This window comes from Anomalospiza imberbis, unplaced genomic scaffold, assembly GCF_031753505.1.
Source record: "Anomalospiza imberbis isolate Cuckoo-Finch-1a 21T00152 unplaced genomic scaffold, ASM3175350v1 scaffold_117, whole genome shotgun sequence".
NCBI classification, from domain to species: domain Eukaryota; kingdom Metazoa; phylum Chordata; class Aves; order Passeriformes; family Viduidae; genus Anomalospiza; species Anomalospiza imberbis.
Window position 1 is genome coordinate 111,211 of NW_027099562.1, and position 23,160 is coordinate 134,370.

General features: G+C 60.6%; 1 protein-coding gene across 5 annotated transcripts; it reads right to left on the reverse strand.

The window, feature by feature from the left end:
- Positions 1-372: 372 nt before the first annotated feature.
- On the reverse strand, positions 373-22,450 carry SMTN (smoothelin). 5 transcript variants are annotated; one of them, XM_068177882.1, is made up of 22 exons: positions 22,242-22,448; positions 17,059-17,219; positions 16,723-16,816; positions 16,536-16,614; positions 16,159-16,442; positions 14,582-14,684; positions 14,165-14,394; positions 13,975-14,038; positions 12,689-12,787; positions 11,813-12,148; positions 10,789-10,892; positions 8,605-8,721; positions 7,424-7,582; positions 7,258-7,333; positions 6,853-7,017; positions 6,231-6,293; positions 6,003-6,066; positions 5,503-5,673; positions 5,284-5,404; positions 5,061-5,212; positions 3,563-3,735; positions 373-1,288 (listed from the first exon to the last, which is right to left on the reverse strand). In XM_068177882.1, exons 1-21 carry the CDS (start codon positions 22,290-22,292, stop codon positions 3,591-3,593), a joined length of 2,838 nt encoding a protein of 945 aa, XP_068033983.1. In that variant the 5' UTR covers positions 22,293-22,448; the 3' UTR covers positions 373-1,288; positions 3,563-3,590. The 5 variants fall into 5 exon arrangements, with proteins under 5 accessions (XP_068033983.1, XP_068033982.1, XP_068033986.1 ...); XM_068177881.1 differs by lacking the exon at positions 3,563-3,735 and having other exon boundaries at positions 22,242-22,450; XM_068177885.1 differs by lacking the exons at positions 3,563-3,735; positions 11,813-12,148.
- Between the last annotated feature and the right edge of the window lie 710 nt (positions 22,451-23,160).

Genomic DNA, 23,160 nt, shown 5'->3' on the forward strand with positions numbered 1-23,160 from the left:
TGGGCATGAGACCATGAGTGAGTCCTGCAGTGTTGAACCAAAGCCCCATGGCTGCATTGGCCCAGTGGGGACATTGGCCCTCAGCTAGGGAAGGCAGTGGGGCACAGCTGCACTTGACTACAGCCTTGCTGGCCATGTGGGATCTTTCCCTATGCCAGGCCTGGGGCAATAGGGTGTAGTGAACCCTGGTCAGGGTGGCTCAGCTATGGACATCATCAATGAGGTGAGGAGCAGTACATACCCCAGTGTCCCTCTAGGCTGGGTAAGCAGTTGTGTTGCACATAGAGGGGCCTGCAGCAACTGGACTGCCAGCGTTCCCCAAGCACTGTGGTGTGCAATATTCCACTGGCAGAAGGACCCAAGTCAGGGGCATTGCCCTAGATAAACCTTTATTATCTGGCTGGTGTTGGTACATATGTCAGCGCAGGTGTAGAGATGTGACAGAGGGGCGAGCAGCGCTGAGCACATGGGTGGCCTGAGCTGGAGAGGAGAGTGGGGGCGGTTGTCCCAGCTTGCTCCGTTCACCTTGCACTCCCCTGGGACCCCTTGCTGCTACCCCCTCCCCAGCCACAGGTGCTCCTAATGTGGAAGTGCCTCAGGTGCATGTGGAAGTGGGAAGCAGGGAGTTTGCACAGTTGTGGAGCTGCCCCCAGGGAGGTGACACTAAGCAGGGCCTGCAGTGGGCAGAGGCTTCCTTGCAGGGGGCCAAGGGAACCACTGACAGGTGCTGCCTGCAGGATGTACCATGATCCTGGCTGGACTGCACAGCCGTGCTCAGCCAGAGACCCATGAGGTGGCCCGAGTCTGAGGGCACAGCTGTGCCCGTGCCACCTCAGGGACACAGGGATGGTACCCTGCCGGGCAAATAATTCCTGGAGAACAAATAACTTAGAAGGCTGGAGCAAGGGGGGGCAAGCCAAGGTGGGAGCATCTCCAGCAGTGCCCACCTGGCTCTGCCCACAGCTGGCCGAGGCAGAAGCAGCTCTGCCAAGGCAGAGGTGTCAGGGTAGCCTGGTGGAAGAGTTCGCCTGTCCCCAGTGCCAGACCCATGGCCCCCAGACCCTCCCAGGCAAGCAGCTCCCTTGCCTGCAGGCAGCTCTGGGGTGAGGGCAGCAGTGGGGGTGGGAAGGGCAGGCTCTAGCACTCTTTCTGTCGCATGCGCAACTCGTGGCGACGCAGGTGGTTATAGAGGGACTGCACGTAGGTGAAGACGCACTTGGCGTCAGGCTTCTTCCCCATGACCATCATGTCTTCAACCTCCACCAGCGGCACGCAGTCCACCAGCGTCCTGCAGAGATGAAGCCTTCAGCATGGCCTCAAGCAGGCTGCCCCATGTGGGGGCTGGCATGGGCACCCCACACTGCCCAGGGCCTGCTGGTGTGGGCACAGCTGCCCTCAGACCTGCTGAGCTCCTTTCACACACCCCCCACCCCACCCTGGTACCTACAGCCCTTCTGCTCCTGACACGGGGAAGAGTATGTGCTGTCTGCCCTGGGAGGTGCCTGCCCCAGGGCAGGGGTTGCCCAGCTGTCTGCACCCATGGCTCCTCAGGTGCTCTCCATCCCACTTCTTGGTACTGGCAATCATCCCCTGCTAAAGCTGTGCCCACCCTCCTCCAGCTGATGCTGATGGCCTCTACTAGGGAGAGCCCAGCCTGGCTGCAGGTGTCTGCTGTGCCCCTGCCTCAAACCCTACCAAGTGGTTCAGGGAAAGCAGGGGGTGGGTCTTGGTTATGTGCTGCCCTTTACTCCTGCCTGAAACTCTGGCCCTGCTCTTTTACCTTCCCCCAAACCCTGCCAAGCTGGCTCCCTCCCTTGCCCTGGACTGCAGTCCAGGAGCTACCTGCACCAGGCCCAGCACACCCTGCTGCTGGAGTGGGCACTGCCCTGCCTCAGCTCACTCAGCCTGGCCTATCTCCTCCTCTCCCTGCCCCACCACAGTCCAGGGGTCCATGCAGGACCCGGCTCCAGAAGCTACCAGTCTTGTGGCACCCTGGCAGATTAGCTGTGGTTGTGTCCCCATCCCCATAGTAGCCTTGGGGCTCTGCTGCTGCCCTTTTGGTGGGGTGGCCCACTCTGCCTTGCCATCCATCCAGTTCCCTGGGCCCTGTCTCTCTCCAAGCTGGGGCTCCCTGGGCGCTTGAAGGGACTGACAACATGATTAGGAGTCTCTAAGACAACCAGGAAGGGCATGGAGGGGATGTGGCCACCTCTTGTCCACTCCTTTCTACTGGGAGAGAAGGGGTGGGGGGCACAGAAGCAACCCTACCACAGCTGCCAACCCTCCTGGCACTGCCCAGGCTCTGCACCCCTACCAGGCACTGTTCCCTCTTCCAGCTGCTGCTGCTGCTGGAGCAAGGGCTGCATTGGCACTGGGGGCGGTGCTGACACAAACTGGCAGCACCTGCTGCTGCCATGGCCAGTTCAGCTGCTTTGGCCTGGGCTGCTCAAGGTTCTGCCCCAAGGATCTGGGTGCATAAGGAGGATCTCCCAAGACAGGGCTCTGCCCCCAAAGACAGGGTACACAAGGAGGGTCTGAGCCCTGTGCTTGCCACCCACCACAACATTCTCAACTCCCAAGCTCTGTACCTCCCCTCTCCCCTCCTGCAATAGCCCCAGTGCACATGTTGGCCCCCTAGAACAGCCCCACCCCAAGGAATGACCCCAGCCAGTGCCAGCCCCTGGGGAGCACCAGGGCCCAGGAGAGGCCCCCACTCTGGGTCCCATGGCCCCAGCCATTGAATTAGGTCTCTGCTGCCTGCTCAGTGGGCTCCAAACCCACAGCTTGGCTGGCACCAGCCCCATCTCATGATTTGGCCACTGTGGGGTTGGGGGCGATGATGCCTGGGGCCTTGGGAAAGCCCTTGCCACTGCCAGCCTGGCTTGGGGACTAGTGGCGGAGTAATGGCAGTGCACAGAGAGTGACTCTGCCCTTATAAAGCCATTGTTTGGGCCCTGGTGTGCCAGCACTGTGCAGAGCCAGGGGAGCCACAGCTCTAGCACCAGCCAGGATGCCCTGAGACAGGCACAAACACTGCAGGATGAGGCAGGACCTGAGCCTTGAGTCACACTTTCCAGGCTCCTGCTTCTGCCCATATATGAGCAGGCAGCATCTTGGAGCTGGGCATGCACTCTGGGGCAGGGGAATGAGGCAGCAAGTGGAAGCAGTGATGCTGCAGCAACCGGGGGGGGGCCACCCACACTCAGGCAGCACCATTCAGAACACCCTGAGTGGCATCTCCAGCAGCTGACCCCTGGGTCAGGCTCAGCCATGGGGGCAGGGCTCTGTTCTAACAACTGCCCTCCCCACAGCTGGAGAGCAAACAGCACTTGAGGGTGACACAGTCCCCCCTGCCCAAATCCCCATAGGTGCTATTTCAGAAGGCTGAAGCCCAGCCAGCTGTCTGTGCCCATCTCCTGCTGGGCCCTTTCTAGCACTGCCAGGACTTGCCCTTCACCCATCAGCATCCCCCGGCCTCATCCACAGCTGAGGCAGTCAGTTCCCTGCTGAGCCGTGGTGGTGGTGGGCACGTGGGCAGGTACTTGGAGGGGAAGGTTCTCACCATCGGTCCTGGGGGGGCTGACAATGGACTACGACTTTTTGGTTTTTACCAGCCCCTTCTGGACCAGGCAGCGATAGAATTCCTGAATGTATGTGTACACACACTTCCAATCTGGCTCGCGCATCCGGACCATGTCCTCCACGTCCAGCAACTGTGGACAGTCCGCGTGCTTCCTGGGTGCAGGGAGAGATAGGGGCAAGCCAGTGACCGCAGCCCAGTCAGGGAGGGGAGGAAGAGAAAACAAGAGACACAGATCAGTGCAGTTCCCATCCCACTGGCAGCTGCTCCGCTCTGGCATGCTCTGGGGATGCACAAATGCAGGGGCAGGAGGGCTCCAGGCACCCCATGCCAAGGCCATTCAGTGATATTGGGGGGCACAAGCAAGGGGGAGAGGGGCACGTGAGTGGCGTGGAGAGGCGTGAAGTCCAGAGGGAAAGACAGACGGAAGAGGAGGAGGAGTAGGAGGACGAGTGAGGTGTTCTGGTGCGCCAGGTGCTCGGGGAGCGGGTTCCAGAGTGGAGCGGCGCTCTATGCAGCTCCTGTATAGAACTGCTGGGAGGAGGGGGGTGGCCCAAGCCCAGCCCTCCTGCCCAGCTCCACTTGGAACCGCACGGCACAGCCCTGGTGCAGGAAGCTCGGGAAAGGACGCTCACAAGAGCTGGAGGAGGAGGAAGGACGAGAGGCCACCTGGCTTCCAGGCTGGAGAGATTGATGGCTCTCTCAAGTCCACGCACCAGTTTCCCAATTAAGGTAAAAAATTCATTAACAGAAGCGCCAAGAGCCAGGCCCACAGCCCCCTTCTCGCTCCACCAAACAGCACCACGGCACCCTGGGAGCTTGTGGGAGTCCCCATCTCACCCTGCCACCTTGGACATCAGCAGGATGGGACCCCCACCCCCAGCCCTGCCCCCTGGCAGGGTGCTGGAAGAGAGGAGTGGGTGGGTGGGAGAGAGACAGAAGGAAGGAGAGAGGGGCTGGCTGCCAGCCCTCCAGCTAGGTGCACTCCCATCTCTCAGCACCCAGGAAAACCAGAAGCAAAAGTGGAAGGGAAGAGACTGGAGAAGGTGCAAGGGTGTTTGAGCCCCTACAACTGTGAAAGGAGGAACCTGGCATAGGCAAACCATCTCCCCCCACAGGCTGCAGTCCCACACCTGGTACCCCAGGATGGAAAGTACTGCCTGAAGTCAGGTGGGCTCATGGGGCTGCTGCTCTGCCTTTGGGTGCTTTGCCCCACATCCAGGAACCCAGACCCCCATACCCACCCTTGCCACACCAGAATGGGCTGCACTGGCCTCTTGTGACTCTGCCCATACACCTGCTGTTTGCCCCCACAGCACCTAACCTTGTTGCATTGCATGGGGGGAATGACACCTACAGGCACCCACCTCCAGCACCATCACCTCCATGTGTTCCCCCTCGGCCCAGCAGCGAGCAGGAGAGCCACCCCAAGCTGCTCCAAGCCATCCCAAGTCCATATGATGGCAAGAGAGGTACGTACTCTGCAGAAGAGAAGGCCACCTCGAAGTTTTGGCGGCGGTTCTGGGGCGTCAGCTTACTGTAGTCAAATGCATCAGGGAAGAAATTGTGGACCAAGGCACAGAAGGCCATGCCATCACTCCAGCTGGATGAGAAGTTCTGGATGTCCACGTGCTGAGAGAGCAACAAAGTTACCAAGGGACAGAATGACTGGCCTTGGGACAGGAAGAGGAGGTGGCACCCACCTCATAGCCCCGGGTCTTGGCTCTGCACCAGTCCAGCAACATCTGCTTGATACTGTTGGCGTTAGGCACACCAAAGCTGGAGGAGCGCTGCACAGCAGTCTGTGATGCTGCAGGGTTTGAACTGTGGCAGGAGACATGGGGTGTTATCCATAGCTCCAGGGTGTTGTTATTTGTGCAGCAGTTACTGCCCTGGCCAGCCTGCCCTAGGCCCAGCCTCACCTCCCACCCTCCTTCTGCAGCTTCTCCATCATGGCTTTGCGTGCCTGTGAGGCCGACGTCTTGGGCAGACTCTGAGCCTTCATCAGTTCCTTCTTCTTCTCCGCCTGACGCCGCTCCAGTGCAGCTAGGCTGCTCTGCCGAGAAGTGCTCTCATCTTCACGGTCAAAAATGCTGGGAGAGAGACAGGCAATGCTAAAGAGGCTGTGGGCAGCCCAGAGGGGGGCAAGCAGTGGTCTCAGCCCATAGCCAGCTCTGGAACTCTGGAGACCTCCATGTCCCTGGGATAGAAGAGAGGTGGCTTAAGGTCCTCAGCTGGCGGACATATCTCTGTGGCCAAGGAAGGACCCATGAGAACCTCTGAACACAGTGGATGTATCTCAAGGAGCAGGAGGCTTTGGGGTCACATTTGCATGGGGACACTGCAAGCTGGGCAGAGGGTTTGTGCAGCAGATGAGTGACAGGGACCATGTGGGGCTGTCCCCACAGGCACATCTGCTCACCTGCCTGTCTTTTTGGATGAGGAGCTGTAGGATGATTTAGTTTGAACAAAAGTGCTGTTGCCATCTGCAGAGAGAAAAGAAGGAAAGAGGCCCTGGGCAGGAGCTGAGGGCAGCTGTGCCAGGAAGGCAGAACTCTGCCTGCACCAGGGCAGTGATGGTTCAGCAGCAGTGATGCCCCAGGGTTACACCCTGAGGATGCTATGAGGAAAGGGCAGGAAAAACTCTTACTGTCTGATCTCTTCACATAACTTGACTCCATGGTTGTTGTACGAGAGGTCTTGGTGCCATCACCTGCAGGGACAAAGCAACAGGAACCACTGGGCTGGAAGGAGCAGCACCCATAGACGTCTGCTGCTGCCAAGCACATTCACACCCATGCTGTGCAACAGGGAGAAGTCCCAGGTGGTAGAGCCATGGGCATGGCAGGTAGAGGGAGGACAGAGGGCATGTGCCCCCCAGGCAGAGAACAGAGAGGCAAGTGCAAAGCAGCAGGGAGCTAGGGCATCCCTCAGTCCCTGCAGCCACTCAACTTGAGCCATTCTGGGACTGGGAGAGCAGGGATATAGGAGACAGGACACAGGGCAAAGGTGCAGATGAGGCCCTGCCATCCTGACAGGGTTGGGGATTCAGAGGGAAGTCACCAGAGCAGAACCCTTAATTATCCCCAGCCAGGCTCTCGGCAAGCCAGAGACTCAGCTCTGAAAAACTGTCCTGCTCCCAGGACAGTCTAGCCAGACTCAGGACAGGCAGTGAGTGGCAAAGGAGCTGTGATGGGGGAGCACTAGGAAGGATTCTGCAAGCTCCCCAAAGGGCTGGCGCACCCCACCCCCCCACCCAGCCCAGCCCATACTAGACTGGACGAGGCGCTCAGTCTTGGTGACAGTGCTGCGTGCCGAGCCATCGGCTGACTGAGTGCTCTGCATGGTGGTGGTCTCTGTGGCACGGCCAGCCCTTCCTGTCACAGATTGGCTTCTAGCCTCCTGCAGCCGCTGGTCCCGCTCCTTCTCCCGCTGGTCTGAAAACACAAGTATCAGCAGGGAAGTGGGGTGGTGGGCATGGTTCCTGCAGCTGCTGCAGGGCCCACAACTGGTTTGTGGGAAGGATGATGTCCTTGGCCTTGCAAAGCCAGGGGGGCAATAGAGGAACCAGCACACACCCTCCTACTGCTTCTCCACAGCTGGACAGCCACACTTCAGCACCCTATATTGCCACCACCACCACTCTGACCCCAGCAGAGATCACCATCCCTGAGTACCTCGCTTGCGCTGGCGCAGCTCCCGCATGGCATTTCGAATCAGCCGTCGCTCCTCAAAGTCTGTTGTCTGATCCAGCTGCAGGAGGTGGAAGTCATCATTAATCTTCTGCCATCAGCTTGAGGTTCCTTTACCTTCTGCAGGAGCCCGAACCAGAGAAAGAAGTACCATCTTATCCAGAACATCCTCATCCTCAATCTTGCTCAGCTCCTCGACATTCAGCTTGTTCCTTCTCTCCACCTCCCTCACTTGCACCTTCTCCATGCCGTTGGGCAGCTCTGGTTCTCGCCTTGGTGCCTGCTGCTGCTCCACCACCTCTGGCTCCATCTGCAAGGACATCACCGTGCAGCTGAACCCCCTGCCAGCTTGGCTACGCCCCCACCTCTTCTCAGGGTCCAGGCACCCTGACACATCACCCTGACACCTGCCCAGTGCTACAGGCAGTGAGAACCCTGGAGAGGATGGTGCCACATGGGGCCTAAGTGCTCTCAGCTGGTGGGATGCCGCAAGCATCTGCAGTGCCCAAGGCATGCAGGGGAACATGACAATCTGCAGCACCCCATGCCCCAGGAAGGTCCAGCAGTCCCTCTCTTCCTTCCAGTCTGGCTCCCATAATATCTCCAAATCCTTTCTGTTCCCTGGTAGGAGGTGGCTGGGTCCCCCAGCAGGCAGGAGTTGCCCAGAGCTCTGGGCTGGGCAGTGGCTGTTACCCAGCAGTGGGCAAGGTGCTGGCAAGGTCAGTGCACACCAATAGCAGCACAGGGATTTCCATGGAATTAAGGGACTTAGTGTAGAGAAGAGCTTGTACAGGAGATCAAGAGCCTTCCAACACATCCCTGCCAGGATCTAGGCCAGTTCTGCCCCTGCCCGAGCACAGTCAGGATGCCAAGTCCCTTTCAGCACAACCCCCCAGTAATGCATAGCAGGCAGTGGGCCAGGCCCAGAATAGGGCACAGAGGCACCAGGGATGACAGAGTGGGGCCAGAGCAGCCATGCACACACCTGGCCCCATCCTGCATCCTGTGACCTGGTAAACTGATCCATGGCAAAGCCTCAGCAGGAATTGACACTGGCCACATGTGCCCATGCCACCACCTGTGCCTGGTGCTGTGGTGGGGGCACGATTACTGCCTGTGGCCTCCCACCTGGCACACTGGGAATGTAAAACAGGTGGGCGCACAGCCCTGCCACAGTGAGCCCAAGGAGTGGCAGATCCCCACGGTGCCCTGTCCCTGCACACCACTGCCACAGTCATGCCTTGTGCCAGGGCTACAGATACCTCCAAGAGCCCTGGGGGATGGTCACCACCTCCCTTCCCCCTGTCATGGGGCAGGGCTGCCCACACTCACACTGCTGTTGCTTCCGGAGAGATGCACAGTCGACTGCTGGCACGTACTGGAGAAAGTGGGTGGATGGGCCACAGGGCCACTGGGCTCCTCAGTGCCCTCAAAGTGGGCACAAGGGTCCTGTGCTTCCAGAAAGAGGGTGCTGATGTCCTCCCCAGGGGGCGCCTGCAGCCCTGGCGCCAGCAGATCGAAGCGGTGGCCCAGGCGCCCCAGCTCTGCCCGCAACTCCAGGTGCTCCTGTTCCAATGTCTGCAGTGCCTGTGCCAGCGCCTGCACTTGCTGCAGAGCCCGCTCCAGTTGCCCCTCTGCTGCCCCCCGGAATGCCACCAGCTCCTGCCGCAACTCTGCCAGCTCAGCCACCCCAGCCTGCGCCAGCCCCTCCAAGCTGAGCCCTGGCATGGTGGCGATGCAGGCGCTGTGGCGAGTTCCGCTCAGCTGTCGCACTGCCCTTTATAGGGGCCCAGACATCCCCCCCCCCCCGGCTGGAGGCTGGCCCGCTCCCTGCCTGTGGGCTATTCTGGTCCCAGCAGCTGGGGGTCCCGTGCAGGGGTGGTGAGCCAGGCGCCACACTTGGCAGCACATTCAGCTGTGGAACCAGGTGGCTCAGCAAGGAGAGCCCTGCAAGTGGCCCCCCCACCCCTGGAGGCTTCTAGGGCCAGATACCAGCCTGGGGGCTGTAGGACTAAGTGATGGGGACCAGCCCTGACCACTGCAGTGCTGGGTGAATGAAAAAGCCAACCACTGCTGTGTTCTTCTGTCCAAATGCCTTCCCACTCTGGGCCAGCATCACCCACAGCACAACATCTCCAGTCCCAGACTGGCATTGGTATAAGGGCCTTGGTCACAGCATGGATTTTAGGTCTTCATCCCCCCGTGCTCCCCAATGCCTGCCCCCGGGGGAGCAGCTCCCTGCACAGGTACAGGCAGCACCCCACCAATGAGAAGACATGCCACTGCTGCTACTGCCCCCAGGTCCCTACAGCCTGCTGGTTCTCCAACCAAACCCTACCTGGCAGGGCTACCAGCACCACTGCCTCATCTTCCTCCTCCTCATTGCCCATCAGGAGCATAGCTGGAGGCTGCATCTCCTGCCAGGCAGCCAACAGGTCTCAGGTCCCCCACCTCACCAGACAGACCCACTAATACTTTAATGAGAGCTGACAAGTGCTCAGGCCAAGCATGTCCAAGCACATTAGCAAGGGGAGTCACCCCACCGCAGCCAGCTGCTCACAGGAAGGGCCTGCTGGCAGGTGTGGGCAGCACCTGTGGGCACTGCTTGCCTCATGCCGGCAAGGGCTGGGCTGAGGATTGGGTGAAGCCAGTGGTACCACAGCCACCAGTATGCCCCAGGCCACAGGTGGTACCACAACTACCGGCAGTGACACAGGCCTCCCACAGCGCTGTTCCTGCAGAGGCAGCCAGGCGTGCGCAGGGCCATGAGTGAAACAGAGCCACATTTGACATCCTGGCTCCTGCCAAGGCAGCACACGGGCGCCTTGCATTACCCTAGATGGGCAGGAGCAGATTAAAGCACTTGAAGGGCTGTCTCCTGTGTGCACCCAGCCCCAGGATGGCCACTGCCTGCTCTCCCTGCAAAGACACTGCAGAGGGGTTGTTTTTCCAGTTTTTTTTCTCCAGTTGCACCCAAGAATCCCTCCTAGGCGGGCTGGGGCTTTGGGCACTCTCCAGTCAGGATGCCATAGCAGAAACATGTAAGACCCCAACCCACAGCTCCAGGGTGCTTTAGAGACCTTTGAGGAGTAGCCCCCCTCCAAGGCAGGCTCCCCAGACACATGGCCAAGGCCCATCCCCATGAGAAAAAACAGAGGGGTGGCTGGCAATGGGTTTTTCCCTGAGCTGCTGCCACCCTTAAAGGTGTTTAAAACAAAGGGAGACCAACTAAAGATTCCTTGTCCCCCTCTGCCCACCTCCCCAAGTGTCTGAGTACATGGTGGCACAGTCCAGAGTGCAGGAGGCTCATTTGGGGCTGTGCAATCACACACAAAGTCCAGGGTCTCTTGATGAATAAAACCCTATCAAAATAAAAACATCAACCAAAACAAGACAGAGCCTCTGAAGCATGCTGCCTACACTAATTCCTTGGTTCCTGCTCCCCACCCCAAGCCCTTGGAGCTGCTAGGCAATGGCCATGTGGGACACAGCCCCACAGACCCCCTGGGCACTCACCTTGGTGACATTGCTGCTGACACTGCTGATGTTGCAGATGCTGCTGACGCTGCTGGGGATGGTGGTGATACGGATGGGGGTGCTCCGCAGATCCAGAGTCACCTCTGCAAGGGGGGCAAGAGGCATGTGGAGTCTGACCCAGCCCACAGGCTCAGCCCCACAGCTGGGCTATCTGACTGCCCCACACATCCTGCCCTGGCAGTGAGCACTGAACTCTGGCACAGGGAAAAGGCTTTGGGGGCAAGCAAGAGATGGGGTAATTGAGACCCCTCGCTGCCCTGGCTTATCATCCTCCCCAAGGAAGGGAACTTTCTGCAGTGTTTCAGCTGGCGACAAGACCCCCTGGTGAGAGGGATGGCCACAGGAGCATCCTGAACCAGCCACATCTGCGGGCAAGCAGGGTTGGGCAGGGCTGGAACAGACACAGTGCAGCAGTGGGATGGGACAAAGCAGGATGGCGTGGGCTCCCCTGAACCAGCAGGTCAGCAGGGAGAGGATGGGGCAGGGCAGGGATTGGGGAATAACCACAAACATAAACACAGTAAGACAGTGGAGCTGGGGACAGGCTGCAGGGCCAGATGGTCTCCCCGACTGAGATGCCCCAAGCAGGAAGGATGAGAGCGCATGCCAAAGGATGAGGGCTACCAGGCATGCTTTGTTCTTCTGGCAGCACTCAAACGCCCCTGCTGCCGATCAGCACCCACCTGGCCTGGCTCAGCCCGCCTGCCTCCACCTACCCATTTGTGCCCACCAAATGTCAGTGCCTGATGGCCCACTGGCACCCACCTGCTCCACTGCCGAGCTGTGCACATTGTCGTATTAGGAGCACAGTCCTGTAGTGCTTACAGCCCGCTGGATGTCCGTTCCCCTGTGGTGCCCACCTTCCTGAGAGATCCACACCTTTTCCAGTCCCACCTCCCTGCATGACACCCATGCCCATCACCCCTACAGTGTCAAGCCTCACGACAGATGCCATCTGCCCACTGGACCTGTCCTGCGCACCCCGTACCCCATCAGTGCCCACCTGCCCGCTGGCTGCCGGGGGTGGCCGTGATGCAGGGCGCCAGGGGCTGCACGCGCCCATCCTTGATCTCGATGGTGAAGAAGGTCTTCATGGCGTCGAGGCGGGAGCCGACGGGGCGCGGGGCCGGACGCTGCTCTGCGCCGCCGCTGCCCCGCGCGTTTTGAGCGGGCGCCGGCGGGGCCGTGCGGGGCCCCCGCTGCCATTGGGCGGCCCCGGCCCCGGCCCCGGCCCCGGCCCGCCCCCCCGCGCCGCCCGCCCCCGCCGGCCCGAACCGCTGCGCGCGCTCCCGCACCGAGCCGGCGGCGGGGGAAGGTGGGGGTCCCGCGGGGCGCGGCGCTGCGGGGACGGGCGCGGGGTCACCGGACTGCGGCCGCCCGCGCGCGTCCCCGCCGGGGCTTGGCCCCGCACCATGCATGCAGCGCCCCGCGGTGCCCCCTGCGATACACGCTGCCCCCCCATCCTGGCGTGCCCCGTGCGATGCATGCTGGCTCCGCCCCGGGATGCCACACCGTGCATGCAGCCTCCCTAGGTTGCCCACACGACGCACAATGCCCCCGGAGTGCCTGACCATGCATGCAATCCCTCACATGCTCACGGGAGGTACTGCTGTCCCCCAGAGATCCCATCATACAGCCAGCATTTCTCAGGGTGGCTGCAGCCTCTCAAAGCCTCTGCTCCCTCCCCCCACTGGTGCCGGATGCTTGTGCACATGGATAGGAGGGAGGGATTCTGGGCAGGAAGCAAAAGGGCAGGTGGGCAGCCAGCAGCATCCTGCAGCATCCTGGCACTGCAGAGCTCCACACCTGCCCAGGCTCCACCGGGGACATCCCACCACTGGGAAGCAGAGAATGGAGGCAGCGACCACTAGGATCTTACCCGTGGGACCAGCCAGGCAAAGAGAGGAGGGCACCAGCTCCCACCGGTGAGTATTCAGGCGAGCCGGGGTCCCCAAGACCTCCTGGGTGGGCACTGATGCTTGGAAAGAGACAGGCCAGGGAAGGAATAACACAAAGGGGGCAGAGAATGAGCACGGCACAGGTGCTGCTGGCATCCCCCCACCCCAGCACAGCACCCTGCAGTCTCCCTCCCCATCGCTCCACACTCCCCAGAGTTTAGAGCCAAAATCCATCAGCACTTGTTGGCTGCTCTGCACCCCAGGCATGGGATCTGTCCTGCAATGCAAAATCACACTGCAGAGAGTAGGCTCTGTGGCCAGCAGCGCAGTGGGGGTCCCTGGGACCTGCATTGAAAGGTCGGAATCACCCCTGTCCTCACCAGGCCCTGGCACACCTTTGCCTCTGGAGAGATGTTGAAGGGGCCAGGTGGCTCAGCCTTCAAGGGTGCAGGCAGGGCTCTGCCCTTGGGCTTGAGTCATTGGTGCCCATGGAGGGAGGGGGCTCAGCTTCTCCTCAGAATCCAGGTTTGAGCCCCCTGTGAGGCAAGGGGGGAGTCAGATCCTGCACACTTGCCTCTACCCCAGGGCTGTGCCATGCTGCAACCCACCACCCCTACCATCTTCCCAGGACTTCTTCCTTCCCAGGAGCCAGCAGCCTCCAGGGGCTCCTCAGAAGGACAGCAACCTCCACCTGCCAGGGCAGCACCCCTGACCCTTGAAGCGGAGAGCTGCTTTTTGGTTTTTCCCCATTTCCTCTTGGCACAGCCATGGGGATGGTATTCCCAGCAGTAAGAAGAGGGCAACTGCCGTCCACTGGAACTCCTCAGGACTGTGGGGAGGCCCTGCAGGGTGCTGGGCCCAGGGTGGGGGTGGTCAGAGCCAGCCATGCACAGCTCCCAGCCTTATTGGGACAAAGAATGCAAAAGGCCAGGGTTTGCTACTGGCACCGGTTCCCTTTCATGGCCCTGCAGTAACCTGGCCAGAGTGGGAGCCCCAGTAAACAGCCTGCCTGGCACCCAGTTCCCTGGGTGGGGTGGGCATTGCCACCACTTGGCTAGGCAGCAACTGGCCCCCAGCTAGGGGTGGCCTTTGGCCTGGCCATGTCCTGCACTCACATTCCTGGCCCAGCACACGTGGGCTGGAGTCAATGTCCCCAATGTCTGCCTGGGATGCTGCAGGACAGGGGAGTGGGGGGGCTTTGGGGTGGCACTGCCCAGCTGGCAGGGGGCCAGCTCTCTCATGTCACCCCCCTCAGGGCTACACTTACCTACTGATGGCCTCTCGTGTCTCCCACCTGGCCCCAGCACCTGGCAGTGCACCCCAACATGAAGCTGTGGGAGTAGAGGGGCAGAGCACTCAGCTGGGGGTTACATGCAGTACACCCATCAAGCTGGCTTCACCCACAGACTGCCAGCCCTGGACAAGGAGGGCAGCAGCAGCTACCACCAGTTTTGTACCTGGCTGCCAGCACTGGGCTGGCCCGGGATGTGTTGCTCCCCTCTGGGGCTTTGCGCCACACTGGGCTCTGGGGCACTGGCAGGGCTGCCCAGATTCCCTTCTTTCCAGGCTGCCTGGGGCTGCCCCAGGGGCTGACCCTGCTGCAGGTGCTCATCACCATCCTCAGGCTCTGGACTGGGCTCTGGGGCTGGCTGCAGCTCCAGGAGCACGAGGGTCCCCGAAACCACAGCTGTGGGTGAGAAGAGACTCTGCTCAGGTAGCCTGCAGCTGCCTGCAACACCTCCAGGCACCCGGCTGCCCTGCCCACCATTGTGAGATAGTATGCCCTCCATCGTCCTGCATCTGGCCAGGCACAGCTCTGGCCCCAGGCATGCAACCCAAACAGGATTTTGCTACGGACATTTGTGGGGACTCACCCTGAGCACTGGGTTTCTGAGGGTCTCCTGCCTGCTGGCTGCACAGCTCCTGCATCCTGGCTGGGACATGCTCCTGCTCCACCACATCCTCTCGCTTGCAGGCCTGGGGGGAGAGAACCGGCCCCGCTCCAGTCTCTCACTGGGCCACCATGGCTCACTCCAGCCAGGGATGCATAGGCTGTTGACTCTTCTCATGCTACCCATGTTCCTGCCTGCAGCATGCCATGCATGCTGCTGGGAATTGACAAGCACAGGCATCACAACAAGAAGCTCACGGGGACAAGTGTCCCCACACCCTGCTGCATCCTGTGAGCCAGGAAGGAGACAGTGTCTAGTGAAGGGGGACACCAAACCTGCCCCATGCCTCCAGCCCAGGCACTCCAGGGCTCCATGATGCAGGGAACATCCAGTTTTACATTACCCTGTCCCTGTCCATAGCACCTGCAGCTCTGCTTGGCAAAAGATGAAATATTCTGGACATAGGACCACACACAGGTGACAGATCTGTCTCTGACATAACTCTGAGCAGGCCTAGGGTGTCCTGGTGTCAGGTAGGGAACAAGGTGCCAGTCCTGGCTGTGCCAGTGCCTCTAGCAGCACCATGACTCTAGGGCAGGGGGAGATGAAGAGGAGCCCATACCCTGAGGGGGCACAGGAGAGCCAGGCCCCAAACCCAAGAATGGAAATGGCCCCATTGAAATCAGCCAGATCAGGTAGAACAGCCCTCTCAGCTGCTCAGTGATGTCCCAGCCCAGTCAGGGCTTGGGGGCAGCATGCCAGCACATCCAGATGAGGAGGCAGACAGTGCTGAAAGGTGGCACAAGGCCACATCCCTTTGGCAGTCTGCTGCTACAGCCCTGGGGCAGGTGGAGGAAGAAGCAGGGCTGGACAGAGGCAGATGGGAGAACCCACACCTTCTTTCCTGGCTGCGAGTGCACCCTTTGCTTCTCCTCTTCCCACCCTCACCCTCAAAGGGCAACCCCACAGGGTTGGATGCAGAGATCTCCTACCACCACAGAGTCTCTGCAGTGTCATCCTTGCTGTACTGAAAACCCCAGTTTGTGCTCATTCCTTCCAGTTCTGTCCACCAGCTTATCCCTCCCCCATCCAGAAAGCTCCCAGCAGCTTCACTCCAGAATGAGCCCTGGCCCCTCGAAGGCTGGCAGGAACAACCATCATTAGAAGGGGGACAGGGAATCGAGGTTTCTACCCACGCAAGGGAACTGCTGCAGGAGAGATGAATAGCTGTTATCTCCAAAGAGCCCCATCCCCAAGAACTGGAGCAGAGATGGGTGCACCACCTGCACCAAGGGGCTCCCAGATCCCCACCAGGTAGCATCCTTGGGAGAAGCCCAAGGGGCACCCTGGCCTGAAGACCCAGCCCCAGCTCACCACTGCTGGGGCCACACTTGCTCAACTCAGCCATGTTTCCCTGTCCCCAAAGACCCTAGCCCCACCTTTGGGCAGGCAAGCACAACTTGCTCAGGGCTCTGTGCTCTAGACAGGCTGACACAGGAATCCCAGGAAAGGGTGAAATCTTGAACAGTCCCACCCCCTGCAGTGCTCTACACACTCACCGCAGAGCCTTTGGGCTCCTGGGCAGGGGCCTGCTTCACAGCCTCCCCGTATCCACTCTCCTGTGGCCCCGCCAGTGCTGGCTCTGCATCATCCTGCTGGCTGCTCTCCCCGCTCTTGTCTGCGCCTGGAGGCTTGGTGCTGCACTCACCACAGCTTTCTTCACTCCCAGTAAGGGCTGGTGTTTCAGCATTGTCCCTCTGGACAATTTTCATTTCCCCAGGCACAGTGGGGGGATTGCTGCCATCCCTTCGGCTGCTCTGCACATTCCCAGCCAGGGTCGCGGCTGGGTGGGAGCAAAGATGGTTTTCAGGAAGGAGCTGCCCACATCTCACACTTTCCAGGGCTTCCCCCCCGGAACATGGGAATGGTACCTCACCTTCAATCTCCTCAGCCCGCAGCTTACGGATGGCAGCTCGGATCAGCTTGCGCTCCTCATACTCCCCCGCTGCCCGCAGCTGTAAGAGGGAAGGACCAAGGAAAGCCCTAGCACGGGGTGACCCATGGTCAGCCCTAGCACAAGTTCCATCCCAGCAAACAGTCTGCCCCGGCACATAGTCACTCACCAGTTTTGTCAGTTCCTCCACGCTGGTGATAGCCTCGAGCTGCTCAGACAAGGCAGCCAGGGCTGCCTGCTGCTCCTCTTCCAGGCGCTGGGACCTGAGCAGGGTGAGAGGGGTGGCCATCTGGGAGCTGTCACGGGTGCTTGCGAGCTAAGTCCCCTTGTGGGCAGGTGGCAGATCCAGGCAACAAGCCCCACCATGTGCCAAGCTGCTCTGTGCCAGACTGCACCCACCCTCACGTTCACTCAAATCTGTCCCAGCCATAGTGAGGCCAGGTACCACAGCCCCCACCTCCCAGGGCAGAGGCAGGGAATGACCCCAGCTCACAACAGGACTCACTGTGGCCAATTCTCCTTGTTGTCCTGTCGGTGGCTGCTGCGTTCTGGTCGGAAGCGCTTGGATGCCAACGTCTCCTCGTCCCGCTCCAACTCCTGCCGCTGCAGCTCCCGGATAGCCGAGCGGATGCGGCGCCGCTCAGCCAGGTCCAGTGTGGCCTCCAGCTGGGAGCACAGGGCAGGGCTCAGCACTGGCTCGGGCCACTACCCCTGCATCTTGGCCCTGGTGCCGCCCTCTGCCACACTGCCATGAGCTGCCCACACTCTGGACAAAGGCGCTGTCTGTGTGGCACCCACATGCCCAGTGCATGCTGCTCGGCACTGCCAGGCCCTGCGGGAAGTGGGCATGGCCCCCCTCGGGCAGGATGCTGGAATCAGCCATGGTGAGGAGGGGCTATCATGGTGGCACCAAGACCTCCGGGCATGTAAAGGTCAAAGTGACGAGCATGGAAAATGAACACCCACCAGTGGTCCTGCTGCCTGCAAGGGTTGGTTCTCTGCCCCTCCCAGTACCATCTGCTCTGGAATGAGTCCTCCTACCCATGCCACCCCTCCAGCAGCGAAGGGACAGGAGAGCCCATTCTCTTCTCATCCCATGTTCCCCAGGGGGTGCTGGTTGAAAGGACCCCAGCATTCCACCAAGGAGTCATCTTGTCCACCCTGCAGGCCTCCCCACCCTCATTCACTGCTAGCAGATGGCAGGCGGCTCTTGAAACCAAATCCATGAGTGGGATCTGTCCTAAATCCAAGTCCAACCCTTTATGTGTGGGAAGCACAGCCGCAACTGCCCCACAAATGCCCTTCATGAACATCTCACAGGCACTGCAGCTGCTCCTCAGCCCACCCAAGGCCAGCACCTGGCATGGGCATGCAGAGCTGCTCCCCCTCTTCCAGATCAGGTCACAGCCCAGCCCCACTACCAGCTCCAGTTTTTCCAGAGTGCTATGAACACACCTCCTGATGCTCAAGGGGCAGAAGGCAGCCAGATCTGCAGTGAAAGGCCAGCCAGGGCAGGCATGGCCCCACTATCCTCACACTGTCCTGCTGTAGGACATCAACACTGCCCTGACATCAGGAACCCAGGAGGTGATTTCCCACGTAGCTTGTTAAAAATAAACCCAGTGACCAACAGCAGCTGCTGTCAGCATCAAGCCCCATTGCACTGGGAGAAGCCATTGCTGTGCCTCAGGACAAGCGCATCAGTCCCTTCCCTTCCTGTCCCATGGGCCACTGACAGGCCACCCATCCAGGCTCTCTGGGTTCCACTTCAGCCAGGATCCAGGGTCAGTCCCTTGACTGGACCTGAACTGAGTCACACTGGGGGCCCCACACCACTACCTGTATGCAGACTTCTCTGCAGAGAAGCTATCTCTCCTGAGAAGCTAACGCCCTTTGCCCTCTCTGCTTGGAGTTCAGTGATATGGGAGGGTATTCCCATCTTAGTGAAGCCAGCAAGCAGAGAGCAGGCACAGAGATGCCATGTGCCACCCCAGCAGCAGCCAAAACCGTGGCCCTCCAACTCTTTCTAGCCACAAAGCCCAACAGGAAGCATTATCGTTCCCCAACTGGGAAGATACCAGTGTCCAGGACTACCAACTCCAAGGGCAACTCTAAAAACAACTCTAAACACACTCTAAAAACATCTCCAAAAACAACTCTAAAAACACACATAACCTCTGGGAGAGCTGCCTGGAGCCAGGGTGCTCTTTCCTTCCCACCCCAGCAGCCCCTACTATGCCAGCAGGCAGTAGTACCATCCCTTCCAGCATCCCAGCTAGAGCTGAGACCTGCAGCCCGCTCTGGGCTTTTATCCAGAGCAGGCACCTCTGCCACCACAAGGCCAGGGAAGCAGCTGGGAAGAGCAGGAGCCACGACACTGCCAGAGCAGTGGAGGGTGTGGGAAAGAAAACCAGCCCCTCCATCCTCATGGGCCTCTCATTTCCCATCTGCCCTGGATGGCTGCCGGCATCCCAAGGATGCCACTACAGTGGAGACGACTACTACCAGGACAAAGGCATGGTCCAGCAGCAATGGCAGCCAGCCAGCAAGCCTGGCTCTCTGCAAACAGGGCAGCATCGATGGGCTGCGAAGTGGTGGAATTTGGTTCAGCTCAAAATGAGGGGCTGGAGTCAGAGTTTTTCGGTAAGGACAGCTCTCCCTGCAGCCATCCAAAGGCCTGAGGACAGGAAAACAGTCCTCAACTGCTTATTGGGTGGCCAAGGCCTTGGCTTTTCCCTAAATAAGCTGCTCACAGTGAGTGGCTTGGCCCCAGCAGCTGGGTCAGGGCAGTGGGGAAGGTGAGGGGAAAGAGTAGAAGGGGCATGTGCACAGCAGCTGCAGAAGTCGTGAGTGCCAGGAAAGGACACAATGAGACACCAGCCCTGCAAACCCTGGTGCAGGAAACATGCTGGCACCAGTGTGTGCTGTGTGTGGCACCCAGCTGCCAGCTCTGGGGTCTGCCCTAGCCAGGAGGCTCCAGCTGGGACCTGACCTGCACCCAGGTCCTGGAAGGCTTCTCCCCACAGGAGAAATGGCAGGGCAGGAGAAAATGCCTTATTTCAAGCCCACGTCAGCAGGGAGCTGGGATGAGGCAAATGAGCAGCTTTAGCAAATGAGCAGTAGCAGGGGAAAGCATGACGGAAACCACAAGAGCTGCGAACGGACCAAGGGGCCCAACCCTGCCAGCACAGGAAGGCTCAGGGATTGCCCCATGGGCCCTGCCCAGCTGCCAGCAAATTAATGGTTCCAAGCAAACACCCTCCTCGGCACACAGAGTGCCTTTGTGAAAGGGCACTGGCACAGCACTCATAGGCTGCTTCCCCACTGGTGCCCAACACAGCAGTGCTCAGAGCCCTGGTGCAGTGGGCAGCTCCTCCAGGAGGGCTGCAATTAGCCTGGCATTTATCTGGCTCTTTGGAGTGCCACAGCACACAGCAATTTGGAGGCTGGAGCGTGGCCACAGGGAAACTGCTTTGGGACATTGGATGAGCCTGGCACACTGAGCACCTCCTGCAGCCCTGAGCTTCACTGTCACCTTTGGAAAGAGCCATGGGGAGCATGGCTGCCCCCTGGGCAGAGGAAAGCAAGAAGGACACTGGATGACAGGGACATAGCAGGGATGCAGTGCTTCTCAGGGCCATCGAAGATTTGCCAAAGGCTACTAGGTATAAGAAGAAGGGGATCTCATGGCAGCAACTTTCCTAGCTCAAGCCTGCTCTGCCTCTGTCTCCAAAGGTATTTATATCCTCCTTAATCAACCAGACTAAGAGTTGGAGGGGCTGAGATTCGGAAGCATTCCCCAACCCAAAGCTGGCAGACCTCAGCCTGGAGTTCCGTGCAGCTGTGAGCACACAAACAATCTCTTGCTTCTGGACATCCACCTAAGGGCCACCCTGCAGTAGCACCCACCCTATCCCCCACAGCTCCCTCTTCCAGCTTCTCTAAGCCCTTGGTCACCTTTATGCTACACCATTGGCTCATCACAACTGGCCTCCCTGGGACTGGGATACCAGTGGGCAGCTGGGGAGGGAATCATATGGATGCCTATGGCAGGAATTGCAAGGCAGAGGCTTCCTGGCAGCTCCCAGCCCAGCCAGCACAGGAGTGAGGGGACTGCAGGGACCTCAAGTCCCCCAGCCTCCTTCTTCCAGTTTCCCTGGGGACATCAGATGCTGCTGCCTAGGTGTCACTTGGGAGAAATGAAGAGAAGCAAGGCAGAGTGGAGAGCTGGGGAAAGCAGAGAAGAAAGGAGGAAGCGGTGGGAGAGGCAGTTTTCCCTTATATGGACTAATCCTCTTCCAGCTGAGTGGAGCCAAAAACCTAACCAGAAGAAAAATAATTCCTTCCCTGCCTCACGTCAGCTCAGATGAGGCTTTCCCCAGCCTGTGCCACACAGCACAGGGAAGTGTGGATCACAAGCACAGTGCTCTGGGGAGGTGAAGCCTCAGCATGTCAAAGAAAAAGCATCCATAGAAGCAGTGCTTGCCGCAGGATGAGATCCACCTCCTTGGGCTGGCCAGACACCAGGAACCCACTGCTCCTGGGGCTCCATCTCAGATCAGAGACCTCAGATGGGACATGGCAGAGCTGGAGCACTGGCAAGATGGGAAGTCACCCTGACCACCCATCCCCATGCCTCTGGATGGATGGCCCATTGACCCCGACATCACCCCACGAGAAGCAAGTGGGCTCCTCAGCTCGAACCACGGGCAGGTCTGTGTGTCGTCACTCAGAGCTGCCTGAGGGTTGCAGGACAGAAGGCTCAGCCGGGGACCCACTGCACGACCCTCACTTCCCGCCGGTATCCCGACTCTTTCCTGTTCCAGCAGACCTGCCTTCCTGGCTGACTCAGCTTCCTGCTGTGACTATTCCCCATCGCTGGCCCGGGCCATCCCGGCTCAACCCCCGGGGCAGCCAGCACAGCCCTATCCCCGGGCCGGGGGTCCCTGGGGTTGCCCAAAGCCGGGCACTTGTAGGGCTTTCCCGGGACACCAGACCTGGCTGAGTATCCTGAGTCCCGTCTTCGGGACACGGAGGCCCTCGTCCTCCAGAGCCCACCGGCCGCGGCAGCGCACGACTGCCGCTCTCGCTCCTGGGCCAGTGCTCCGGCCGGTGCTCCCGAAGCCGCCGCGTAGGAGGGGATAGGATGCCAAGCCATTCGGGTAGAGCCCGGGAAGTGCGCCTGGCACCGCGCCAGTCCCCGGCAGCGCGGGAGCCCGCAAGGGGAGAGCGGGGAGCAGGGAACTGTGCCAGCATGGGAACGATTCCCCGGGATCCGCCGGCCGAGAAGATGGAGCCGGGACAGGCGGTACTACCAGGCGCGGTTGCGAGCTAAGGGCCAAAAGCAGCCAGAGCTGCGGGGCCACAGCCTTCGGAATCACCAGAGCTCGTGCTGGAGCTTACCCCGGCCCAGAGCCCGACCCAGGCCAGCGCGGGCCCCTCCAGGTGCTGCCGCCTGGGATGAGCGCTGGGTCTCCAGCGCTACATCCGCTCCCAGACATGGCTCTGGAATCCCTCGGCCGAGCAACAGACCCGAGGCCCGCCCGGTCCCATTCTGCCCGCGCCTGGGACAGCAGCCCCCGGCCCGGGGGGGTTCAAGGAGCCGAGGCACCTCCAGGCACGATCCGCCCTCGGAACCGCCGCGGGCGCGCACCGTCCCCCGAGCCCCGGAGCAGCCGGGGGACTCACCAGCTTCCGCAGCGCTCCCTCGTCCATCCCGAGGAGGCTCTCCTGGGACATCCTGCCCGTTGGGCCCGTGCTGGTGCGGCCGGGACTCGGTGGCGGCTGAGACAACAAAGCACGGCCGGGACGGCGCGGCCCTGCGCTGGGTTCGACTGCGCTCCCGCCCCGCCCCGCTCCCTCCCTTCCCGGGCTCCGCTCCGCTCCCGTTCGTGCTCCCAATAGCGCTGCAACCCCACCGCTTCCCGCCACCCCGCCGCTTCCTATCGCCCCGCCTCGCCCCGCCGCCGCCAGCCCGGCCCGGCGCCGCCCCGCCGGACTTGCGGGTCCCGTATCCCGGTGCCCAGCCCTGTCCCGGCACCGTGCACCGGCAGCCGTGCCCTGCCGTGCCGTGCCTGCAGCTCCGGACTCACTCCCGTCCAGGACCCTACGCCGGTGCCGGTGTAGCGGAACTCGAGCCTGGCTCCCTTGGGGTGGCACCCCAGGGTGTATTGCTGCCCGCAGAGTGTCCCCGAGCCCAGCCGGGCCGCCAGGACTCGCCACCCGCAGGAGCTGCTGCGCCCCTCGGCTGGCAGGAATACGGGGCAGAGAGCCACCAGCACCTCCTGCCCAGAGGCCCTCCCCACCGGGCCTGGGGGATCACACCGTGGGATACCCCTGCATGCTCTGGGGAGCTGTTTGAGCTGCTTCCTGACACCGCTGCAGGATTAATGCCCAGGGTACCTGCAAAAACTTGCGAGGGCTCCCTGGGGATGTGTTGTGCCCCCCACATGGTCCTATTGCTTGCTCCAACTCAGAAGCTGCTTGTGGTGTCCTTGTCCTTATAACCTGTTCCAGGTCCTAGAAGGCAGTGCCGGGACAGCCAAGCCCTGGTATCTCGCTGTTGAGAGGTTTCCCCTGGAGACCCCAAGCTCCTTACATGCAGTTG